The sequence below is a fragment of the Dendrobium catenatum genome, unplaced genomic scaffold (assembly GCF_001605985.2).
Source record: "Dendrobium catenatum unplaced genomic scaffold, ASM160598v2 fragScaff_scaffold_370, whole genome shotgun sequence".
NCBI classification, from domain to species: Eukaryota; Viridiplantae; Streptophyta; class Magnoliopsida; order Asparagales; family Orchidaceae; genus Dendrobium; species Dendrobium catenatum.
In genome coordinates, this window is record NW_021318832.1 from 1,235,570 (window position 1) to 1,248,101 (window position 12,532).

A 12,532-nucleotide genomic window follows, 5' to 3' on the forward strand; every position below is an offset into this window, starting at 1 on the left:
GAAATTTGAATGTAGGGACTGTTTAGGGAATTCCTTTTGATTTGTATGCATTAAATAGTTGATTTTGCTAGGGTTTGGGCATCTTGAATTTGGCTGAAATTTGAGATCTCGTAGATTTAGGTTTTCTTTGGGCTCTAGCGGCGTCTAGAGATTTGGGAGAGATCGATCCTCCTCTCGAATTGAGGATCAAGTGTATCTTTGCTGTTTTCCTTGATTTTCTAGTGAAATACAAGCATATTATTGTGTTTTTCTTCCTGTTTCCCTATTTTCTGCTGAATTCCTGCTGTTTGGCTGCTGTGGACAGCATTTTACTGCTGAAATTTTACTGATTTGGGTTAGGAATATTTGCGAACACAAGTGTTTCCTATCAAGTTAACATTGTGTATTTGAATCTTAAAAATTACAATTAATCATGAGAACACCAAGATCATGCTCAAACAAAGAAGCATAAAATTCATTGAATACCTCACCGCAAATACAAAAAATTAGCAAGAACTAGATATTTTCAAGCGAAAATGATCGAAGTGGGTAGTGTACAAGTAAATACATGAAGATTGTGGATAAAACAAGAACCTATGATTTTCTTACATGCCTCATAAAAGATTTCTTGGAATAATCTAGGGGATTCATCCATTACCAAAAAATTAAGTAATTGTTGAGATTTGAAGAGAAGAAATTAAATAAGATTAATACTTGGAGGAACTAAGAACCTCTTCAAAATGAAAGGTTCACTCTTGCCAACATAGATCTAGAGTAAAATCTAGGAAATGACTTGAGACGTGGAAAAAAAATGTATACTTTTATGTGTAATGTCAATAAAAAAAACTAATTATAATAAAATTTATTGAAAATTTTATAGCAAACCAACATATTGGATCAATCCTTCAAATCAACACAAAAATGCTCACACATATCAAAACAAAAGTGAGAGAATAAAGATGAAAACTAATGAAAACCTTGGTGACATTCCCTGAATAAAGAGCAATTAAATCTTTTATACAAATTACTCGCTCCTAAAAAAGCCTCCAAATCTTCTCTTCTAACTAAAAAAAGTATATTTCTTCTTGCCATTACCTACACTAAGGGAAGACAGAAATCTTTGATCATTGATTCAAAAACTTCATATCACATAACATGTTATATTCATCTATTCTCATCTTATAGTTAGTCTTTCATTGAAAACCACAAAATCAAAATTGTTGAGGCATGTCCTCTATTGTTGGGATAAGAACCATTAGAATTAACTATGGGCTTTGTCTAAATTCTATTTTACATGGAACAAATATTACTTGCGATCTCTTATTAGTAAAAGATTGTTAACTGCAAAATCATTATCTCATCTAAATATTATGAATTTTAGGATTTGAGATATGGGAACAAAATTGGCAGTGCTAGTGAGGATGGAGGATTGAACTACTTTGATGAGGAATCCATAGAGAGTAAACAAATACTTACCATCAACAAATAATTTTCTCCTATTGCAAAATCGATCAAATTATGTTATGGCATCATAAATTAGGTTATCCTAATTTTCCATATCTAAGTACTTTTTCCTTCTTTGTTTGAAAATAAAATGTCTTTCAATGTGAACTTTGTCTTGTCTAACAACAAAAAGCTACCTTTAAGTAATAAACATTTTTCTTTTGTATATAGTAATATTTGGGGTTATGCCATCCCATGAGTTAGCTATATATCTGATGAAAATAATGGAATGCTAAATAGGTATTCAAAAACTTCCATAATATGACTAAAACTCATAATACTCTACTAACATCCAAATCCTTTATAATAAAGACAAAGTATTTCAAACACATTCATTAAGGTTCTTGTCCCAACACACCCCATTTAAATTGTATAGTTAAATGAAAAAAGAAACATCTATTAGAGATGACAAGATTTATTATGTTTGCTAAAATACCTGAAGAATTGCTATCCTATAAATCAGTTTACTCACTAACATGCTTCAATTCAAAATCCCAAATCCTCAATAAATGTTGTTTTTCAATATTGTCCAAAAAACTCCTACTATTTCAAATGACCTCTTAAGTTCTTTAGGTGAACTGTCTTTGAGTACAATCACGAACCTAACAAAAATAATTTTGATCTCAAAACCTTAAATATAATTTTCTTGAGTATGGGGCAATAAATAAGGATATAAATGTTATTTCTCTTGGAAAAAAAAAAATACTTGTGTATATAGGCATCACCTTCTTCGAAGATAAATTTTTCTTCCATAAAAATTCCCTTAAATGGGAATAGAAAAGGAAGGATATTAATAAGTTTTTCTTCTAAATCTTCCCAGTCATAATTACCATTCTTAAATGTTGCAATATCTTTTCAATAGGAAAAGGTTTAATGCAATTTATCTTCTGCCATATTAAGAATCTTCCCTTGACTGAAATGAACACACAAATGGCAAGGTGGCCTAGCGGTTCCTTTTCCCTTGAAGGAAATCCAGCAATAGCGATGAAGGCAGCTGGCAGCCCACCCTAACTGGCAATTTCCTGCAGTTGTTCTTCCTGAAATCTCATGGTTTGACCCTCAATCGAATGTTGTTGAATTGGAGCTGATTAAGGATTATTTTCTACGGATTTACCTAGGGTATTTAGTGATTATTTATATTAAAACATGCTGTGATATTCAGATTTCCTTTCATCCTAGAGTCATGTGATTTCTTCCCTGTTTTTCAACTTTTTAATCCTTTATTTATAGGGTCAAGTTTCAACCTAGTCAAGCAATGAAATATTCCGTTCTTTGTCTTCCTTTTTTTCTTCTACATTTTAATTCTAACAAATATGCATATATGAAATTATGAGTGCATGTAACATAGAGAAAAGTTAGCAACAAAAAACTAACCTGAAAATTTGTAGACACAGACTCTGCAAGTGTTTCATCATACGAGTTGATGTTACCAGGATCATTGTAATTTTTAGCTTTCTCATGATTCACAGAGAGATCATTTTCTGACCACAGGCATTTCTTTGTCAGGATCTTGTTCCTTTTTATTAATGCAGTCATCTGCATTGCAAAGATAGTTAATTTCAGAAAGCAGCATCACTAAGCATGTCAATGTAATGTGAAATGCAGTCACAATCTTATATTTACATTGGAATATTGGACATCAAATTTTGCAAAACAACAAAGAGAATAATGTCTCAAAGAGGCTGATAAGTATGCCCAAAGCACAAAACTTGCTGAATAATTATCAAATTCTAATCGACCAAAAATCCAAATGAATTTCCTTTGACTCAAAGATGGCTACACATAATAAATATGCGTACTGGAACTTAAAAAAGTACCATGTGATTCTACCAATCTATAATCCTTGCCTTCAATTTATGAAAAAAAAGTACTCTCAAACATTCATTAGTTTTAACCAACATTAAATCCTTATATTTGAATTCTAAAGTTTTCATAAAATTCGAAGTATAAAATTGCTCTTATGTATTTCATATAAATAGATTATGCATGTTTGAAGTATACAAAAATACATGAGAATATCCAAATTAATTCTGATTTTGAATAGTGATCCTTGACTATTTTCTCATAACAATTTATTTAGAGTTGTATTGTATCTATGAATCTCCATGGAACCTATTTACATCCATGAGATCATTTTTAATGATAGGCAAAATGATGTGAATCCAGGAGTTGTTTTAAGAAATTAATAAAGATTGTTGAAGCAATGATAAAAATAATTTTTTAAAGTGTTTCAAAATTGAAAATTCAAGAAAGCTCTGGCCGGCAGATGGCCGACTAGCTAGCTAGCTGCTGGCCGACGGAGGAGTTGGGCGGCCGCTGGGGCTGGCTTGGGGCGGCGGGAAGGGGTGAGGTGGGGAAACCGTGAGGGAGGAATAGGGGGGAAGGGTGGTGGCATTTGAGAAGAGCTTGAAAAGAGAGGTGAAGAGAAGAAAGAAAATTGAGACGAGAGAACCAAGTAAAAATTGCTGTTCCTCAAGAACTCACTAAGAGATCTTGGGATTCCACTAAAGAACTCACTAAGAGATCAAAAAACATAATTTTCATTCATTCAACAATTCCAAATACAATGACTAAGCCTCCATATATAGGCCTTCTAAAAATAAAAAAAAAAACCATAAAGGCGAAATCGCCCTCGGGCTACAACATGCAATAACTTCCTCATAAGGGTACAGATGGAAAAACATAAAATATAAATAACATGAGAAAAATAAAACATCAAAAATAAAGACTATGAATCATAGCCGTCGCTCGACGACTCCTCCGATGATAAGTGTGTCGAAATCTCCTACGGATGTCCTCATCACAAAACTATTTCAATATAAAAACTCCTCTTAATATCATTGAATAATGAATGTTAGTATGTACATGATGAGAGATATAGTAAATGGAGTAATATAAATACTAAAAATTAATAATATAATGATATAGACTGCTTTATTGCTACTTAAAATCCTTTTCATTTCAAAAGATTTCTATGCAAATAACACAAGTATGTATGCATGTTTAAAGTATGTAATCATTAACTAATGCAGGACTCTAGACTTTTCTTTCCATAGGCATTATGGTTGCAGTACTGCTATTTACAATTTGTGGCTATTTTAAAGATTGTTTTATGTCTTTTTTTTGTGTCATGTGTTGTTGCACCGACTCTACCCCGTGAGCTGTTACACCGCCTTTTTCAGCGAAAACAATTGTGCATATTTTCTAACTATTGTTGGAATTCACCTTATTTATGATTGTTATAGTCCTCCATATCTACAATTTCTTTAGTCTTCTCAGTCTTGACTTTTATATAGCACTATGGGTCTTTTTAATATATATGCTAATTAAGGACAACATCAAAGTTAAATTCAATAATTACTTGAATTTGACATGGGCTAATCCTATTCCAAAAATATCTACTAACCTTAGGATGAAGAGTCCATAAATAAAGATTTGGAAACATATAATTGGATAACTGATGGGAGCAGTGAAGTAACCTAAAGAATTATGAAAATGATTTAGGGCTCTATCAATCCCTAAACAATGCCTAGGTTTTCTTTGATATAAAAATTATAAAAAACTCACTTAACATATGCAAGTATACGTGCCGAATCAAGTAATATAGTGATAGAGTAGAACATCGATCCTCACGAGGAAGAATGTTTACTAGCAAATACTAGTACTGTCTACTACAATTACAACAATTATCCTACAAAAAAAAAATGGTGGATATTCAATTATTTAATTTAAAATTAAAAAAAAATAAAACACTATTTGGATAAAATATTTTGGATTGAAAGAATGCAACTGCAATATTTTTCCTAATGATTTTCTTTATATTGATGTTATTCAGAGGATATGTAGCACCAATCGCTCAGTATAAATGACAGATTAAACCTTCCAACCTCAAAAATATTCTAAACTCTCATAGTCTGTCACCCTATGAAAATCTTAGAAGAGTAAGTAAAGCATGTAAAGTTAAAACCCCCTCATTATAATTAATCTCTATAAATTTGGTATATGTCAATTGTCAAGCACTATGCCTATGCTTGCATCATACCAATCCAATGTACCTGGTTGTGCTTGTTTTTCTATTCCTAAACCCCACATTACACCTAATATTAACTACACATATGGTCACTATGTGCATTATGAATACCTGGTATATTGAAAATATTACTAAATTATTGATGAAGAGAATTCATTAATAGTTCATATTCTATTTACACCATCAATCCAAAACTAGAGAATTTAGCCAGACATGAAAAACAAATGAGCAAACTCATTTTCATTAATTGCACAAAAGAAAAAAAGTACAAAAGAAAAGATATCACCATATAGGTTCAATGATCTTCTTTACAATTCTTTAAACTTACAGAATTGCTTCCACAAACATTGACCAAACACTCTTATGAAGTAGATCTAATGCTCCATAAATTTCCTTAGTTGTCACTTCTAAAGAAATTGCAGAAAAATACTATGAAGATTGAAATTAACTAAGTGACTAAACCCCCTTACTAACATTACAAACGGACTATTTATACAAAAAATAGAAAACAGACTCTAGCATCGCGGTGCTCTAGACGCTTGTGTCGCGGAGCCCATAAAATGAACTAACGCTGAAGAATTTTCACCTCTTTAGGGCTTGCTGTCGTGGACCAGTTGTTTAATGAATTGATGCATCGCTTCGCAGGCAAATCGTGTCCTAGTCGATTACTAGCATTGCGGCGTTGCTGATGGTTGAGCGTTGCGGCGTCCACGTGACACTCCCCTCGACTTGGTGACACCGAAAATTGGCGCCGCGGTGCTGTGTAGATAGAGACTAGGCTTTGCAATGCTGACTACTCCGACGTCGCGGAGCTATCAAACATAGATTGGGCGCCGCCATACCCATGTTGGGCGCTCTAGCGGTGTCAATGATGGCGCCGCAGTTGTATAATGTCCAATGTTGTGGCACTATATGATACTTGGAATTTCATGCCTTTTATATATTTTTCTTGCATAACACACTAAAACAACATGATTTCAAAAGTAATTTAACATATAAAACATAACATTAATTACACTCATCAATAACATAGATTGAATAAAATTTATTTCTCTAATTTCCAATCTTACATGTGCAAATCAGATGTGTGATTCATTTAAGTGTAGTATACATGTGACTATCTAATTATGAGAAAAATCATCTTCCAAATCATCTTCTTGCATCGGCATAAGGCATGATTTCAGAGCTAGGTGAATTTTTTCCTAGACTTAATTTATTCTACGATCTTATTATTGGTTGGTTAGTGTTCTAATTTTGTTCAAATTACATACAATAGATATTTTTATTATGATAATAAATAATAATTGCTACACAGTTTGTCTGATTCAATTTTTTTGTCAATATCTTAGGACTTTTTCAAACATTGTCAAATAGTTTGAGTACAAATTCTCAAATTTATTATTCTATATTAAAGAAAGCAAGTTTGTGTAATTAGTAGCCAGATATATATTAATTTCATGTTCAAATCATTTTATTTGCACTAGGAAACTCTAATCCTAACCGGCTTACATCAAATTAATATTATAACTTCTAATTGCATCATTATATCAACTAAAGTAGGATAATTAACTGGGTGAATAAAAAGATTTAAGTAATAATGCAAATTAACTTAAAATAGGTAGTTAATTCCGTGTATGTTGCAAGTTCACCTAAAACGTGTATGTTGCAAGTTCACCTAAAACGTGTATGTTGCATACTAAAAATGACACGTTTTAGGTAGTTAATTCCAAAATGCACTCAAACAAAATAAATAACCAAAAATAACATGATTGGTATTGAATGCAATCTTCAATGAATTATAACCAAAATAAATAACCAATCATGTTATTTTTGCTGATGAATCAAATGAGCAGTATGAAAATGCAATCTTCAATAAATTATATAGTAGCAATATTCTTAATGTCACCAAAAATTCATCTGATCAAATACAAACTTTGAAGCAATTTTCAAATCTCAAAGCATTCATATATTTTTGGATAAAAACATTAATAATTAATTATAATAAGGTTGCCTTAACTCCATTTTCAACAAAATTATAGCTGAGACAATACGGTTTCATCCCAAGATATTGAATGTCAAGATTCAAGTTCAATTGCATCTAAATCAATTACTCAAAAGCATAATAAAAAACTTCTTGAAATGGCGAGGGATCAAATGTCCTTTAAATTTTGTGTGCTTATACGTAAATTTTGTATGAATTTTAAAAGGATATTTATTTCTAAAATACCCTCATATTTAAACGCATTCATTAAATTATTACAACTTTAGTCACTTCTGATTGAGAGGCTATTTTGGCACATATTTACCCCAAATAGTTGAAGAACCCTTTTTGGTCATTTTCTCTAAAATATTATACATCATCTATATGTTGTAGGCTATTCATCTATGTGGATGCAAAATTGTGTATAACATAAGACAACAAACCCTCTCTCTCTCTATCTCCATGAATATTACAGCACACAACAATTCCTACAAAAAATAATCAAACCAAATCAATTTTGTCTTTAGTTCTTGGTCTACTGCCACAAAAATTCATTTAAAAAAAAACTTGTGGAAAGAACTAGGCCATACTAGTGTTTAGGAAACTCATTAGTAATGAACACCTTAAAACAAACATTTGGAGTTGCTCTATCATCCTCCCCTCCACCAAGAAGACTCCTCCTAGAGTTTGTTGAAGGATCATTATTGTATGGGTGTGGGGGTAGGTCCAATTTATTGAATGTTGAACAAATATCAATCCCATCCAGAAACAAAGAAGCAGGTTAAATTTACCTGGTTAGCAGCTTCTGTAAGTAAATAAGATAAACTGCTAATAACTCAAATTTTTTCCCCAACAAAATGACCAACGATTAATGACTGGATTTTATTAAACATGAACAGGTAGGACAAAGGCTTGATGATGACCATGGCCCTTATCTAACCTCCTTTGAGATGTATGTGTGACATACAACTGAAGCTAGAAGTTGAAATAAATGATCCAATAAGAAGAGCGCTTTTGTTTCCACCTATACTAGTAGTTGATTTGACAAAACAAAAATAGCAAATGCATTTTGGGAGAAACAAAAATTAATTCCTTCTGCCGGAAACAAAACAGAAAATGACAAAGTAACAATGGTGTAGCAATCAAACAATAAGATAGACTAAAGAAATATTTAAAACTTTAATAGCATTAAATCAATAGATAAATTTGGGCAAGAAAACTGATAGAAACCTGCAGTTGAAGATGCTCTCTTTCTAATGCCAGCTTCTTCACTAGTTCAACAAAAATTTTAGTCCGGTTACCAATATCCTTAGCAGTAGCTGCTCTTTCCACATCAGCTTGATGACATGATCCCTCTAAACTTTCTAACCTTCCCCTTAGAAAGCTCAATTCTTCTTTTAATTCCAAATTTGTATCAGTCAACAGAGCACACTTAGCTTCCGCAATCTCAGCCTTGTTTTCTGCTTTAGAAACTTTCGCCTTTAGATTCTTAATTAAATGTTCCATATCATTTATTTCAGTGTACAGCATATTTTTCTCTTCCTCGTTTGCATCAACCGATGCCTTTGCATGCTCCAACTCCGTGTCTGATTCCTTGAGCATCCTTTCCAAGTAAGCCTTTTCGGTTCCATTCTTTCTGAGAAAACCTATTTCATCATTCAGTTCTACATTAGCTTTCATCAACTGAGCACATCGTGCTTCAGCACTTTCTGCCCTGCTTTGTACTTCTATAACATTTTCCCTGAGACCCTTAATTACGTTTTCCATATTATTCTCTTCAAGGTATAAAATGTTTTGTTGGTTGTTACTTTCTCTAACAGAGACCTTCGCGAGCTGTAACTGTATTTGAGATTTTCTCAGCTGCTCCTCAAGCACATTCACCCTGGCCCTCAGAGTCGAAATCACAGAAATGGTGGCCATACATTTATCCTCATCTTCTTTAAGGTTGGTTTTAATATCAACTTCCGATAACATAGGAAAACCATCAGATCCAAAGCTACTAGTTCTTGATTTCTCAGGATCAGCTTCTTCAGCGGATAGTTTCACAATGCCTTTCTTCATGTTAGACTTCTCCTCCCGTTCTGGAGTAGTTGAAGTAGTGGAACTAAATTGGCCATTCTGGAGTTTCCCCATAAATTCTTTTGACTTCCCCAAAAGTAAATCGACAGTATTTTCAGCTGTAAGCACTCTCTCCATCATGGCTTCTATCAAGTCTTCACTACAATATGCATCCTGCTCTGCAAAATGTAGTTTCATCTTCAGCTCTTCTTCATTATATCTTGACTCCGAGAGCTTCTTTTCAAGATCCATTTCCCTGGCCAAAGATGTTTCCAATGATTGTAGAAAATGTCTCTGTTGCTCAACACTTTGCAAATTCCACTTGGAATTCATCAATGAACAATTACCATTCTCTAAATCCTCGTCTGTACAGATCCCTATACAAGGTACTAATTAGACAGAAACTATAACACAATTCCATTCCTACTTTACAAATGATTACATATTTAAACAGCAATTTTCAGACTCACCAAGGGCTAGTAATTTTTCAAAGTTGTCCGACTGTTTTCTGATATCAGCAACCTGTTCTTGGGAATTTCTCAAAGATTCTTCAGCATGATGTAGCTTCGCTTCAATCTTTGATAAGGACTCTTCAAGGTTGTCTTCACTTTCAGTGAACTTGAAAGCATCAATGACATCCAGTAGGAGACTAGACATGAAGCTTTCTATTTCCTTCAACTCTGAGTTCAAATACCCACTTAAAATATCAAATTGAAAGGCCTTCTCAATGGACTCCGTTAAAAGTTCTTCAGACCCGCTGCTCAGGATTTCATAATCACTTGCTTTGTCTGCTACTTGCATTACAAGTAACTCCAAATTCAAAACTTTTTCTATAGAATATGCCAAATCTAGCTCTATTCGTGTTAAAACTTCTCTTGCAGTCCCTGCAGCTATCCTATCTCCATTATATGATACATCATCGTGTAAGAAAATAATGTCAGAACCATCATCCACAGACATATTTGATTTTATTCCGTCCTGTAAGCTAGAAATATGAAGACGATTAAACCAAATGATTAACAAGAAGTTTGTGATTATTATGAGAACTGCCACTTATAATGAGAGTCATGTAAGCTCAAAATGAAAAATAAGGACTCAGTTGTTCGTCACCTTAAAGCACAATTTGAAAAACACTTAAAGATTTGATAGATTTCAATCATGAGCGATCCATACTGAAAATTCTTAGTTCCAGTTATTGATGAGATTTTGTTCACTACTTGATGTCATGTTAAGGAAAATTGAATATTAAACACTACCCGGCCAGGAATTCATATAAGGAAATTATACAAACACAACAGCCTATTTAAAAGATGTCGTGGGAAGAATAGCAACTTAGATTAAATTATTACCTCTTAAGCTAGCCAACAAAATTGTGAAGTCCTCGAATTTTATGGAAGTAATAAGATAATGAATTAAACTATTCAAAATATCCGGTTTAAAAATTTTAAATATAATAGAATCACAACTTACACATCAGTTAGAAAAAAAATACCAGAGGCGCACAATATAAGGTTCGTAGTTTTTTAATTGAATTGTGGTTCTTTTAATAATGAATAAAGCAAATAATCTAAGCGTGCTAAATGGTTTTCAAATTTTCCAAGCAAATGCAACAACTCATTTGCATTAACAACTATAAGTGTGTAAGAAAAAAACTAATAAGTTAAAGTGTTTCGATCAAGAAAAAATTATTAAGGAGTTTATGATCCAAACCACACTCATGGGCTTTTAAGCTTCTTGAATGGATCACACTCCAGTCAACATGTAACTCTCAAATAAATAGAAGGGTCAATAAGTTTAGTGGGTTAGGATAGACATGAAAAGGTAGATGCTACTTAGATTAAATGATTACCTCTTAAGCTAGCCAACAAAATTGTGAAGTCCTCGAATTTTATGGAAGTAATAAGATAATGAATTAAACTATTCAAAATATCCGGTTTCAAAATTTTATCAATGAGTAAAAAGTAGATCTACCACTTATTGAAGCCAATTGATGAAAACTCTTCTTTATATTTGATGTGGCTTATTGACTTAATGGGGAAGACTCGTTCACTTTTAACTCCTCTTTGAGCTTCCAAGATGTTGATGTAAGAAAATTTTCTCTAATACCAAATCGGAGTGTTGATGGATAATTTTGGATGAAAGTTAAAGACGTTTACAGTGAACTAGACAGAGGAAGTGATAACAAATCAAGAGTTTCTTATGAGCTATGAAAGAGAATTAGAATTGATTTTTGAAGGGCATAATGGATGAGGATGAGATAGTAGATAAGTCAAGACAAGAATATGAAGAGCTTCACAAAGCTAACCTGTTAGTTTGCAAACCAAGCCTAAATTATCAAGCATGCAAGCAAGCATAACAAAAATTTATAGATAAACCAAATATTTTTTTGTGATTGCATTCATCTCCAATTTATAATACAAGAAATCAACTTTAAAATTCAAAATGCAATAACGAAATTGAAATCATAATGATTTTCATAATGAATAAAGCTTTATTTAATTCCTAAATTTGAATATGAATTCTATAATGACTAAAAATTTTAATAAAGTTTTGAATGATTTGTAAGCTCCATAATTCAAACTCTTATAAACTCCCAATTAAATGTTGGAATTATAATACCTCATTTTGAATTTAAAAATCCTTTATGAATGCTTATGAAATGTTACTCTCCAATTTAAATTATTTGTAACATCCTCCATTTTAAAAGATGAAATATCTCTTCCATGATTCCAAATAATTGGCTTCATATATGCTCCAAGCTTCGAAAAAATGAAATAATTTAAATGAATTGTCTTACATAATTAGTAATATAATTGAAAAAATTACATGGCTACATAATTAATGAAGCATTTTAATTGATTTTCTCTTATTTGTGTGCTCATGTCATGGTATTTTATGTGATTGTCCTGTAACCTCCACAACCCTCTCATTTCAAGATCAGCACTAGTTTTATGTGATTAAGGGGTGTCAATTAGCCTAAA

General features: G+C 32.3%; 1 protein-coding gene across 1 annotated transcript; it reads right to left on the minus strand.

The window, feature by feature from the left end:
- Positions 1–2,856: 2,856 nt before the first annotated feature.
- On the minus strand, positions 2,857–11,957 carry LOC110110452 (WPP domain-interacting tail-anchored protein 1-like; the record flags this gene model as incomplete). The annotated part of the gene is given in 3 exon segments (XM_020841973.2): positions 2,857–3,018; positions 8,724–9,928; positions 10,022–11,957. Coding segments are annotated over 3 exon segments (1,857 nt in total), but the record flags the coding sequence as incomplete, so codon positions are not given.
- Between the last annotated feature and the right edge of the window lie 575 nt (positions 11,958–12,532).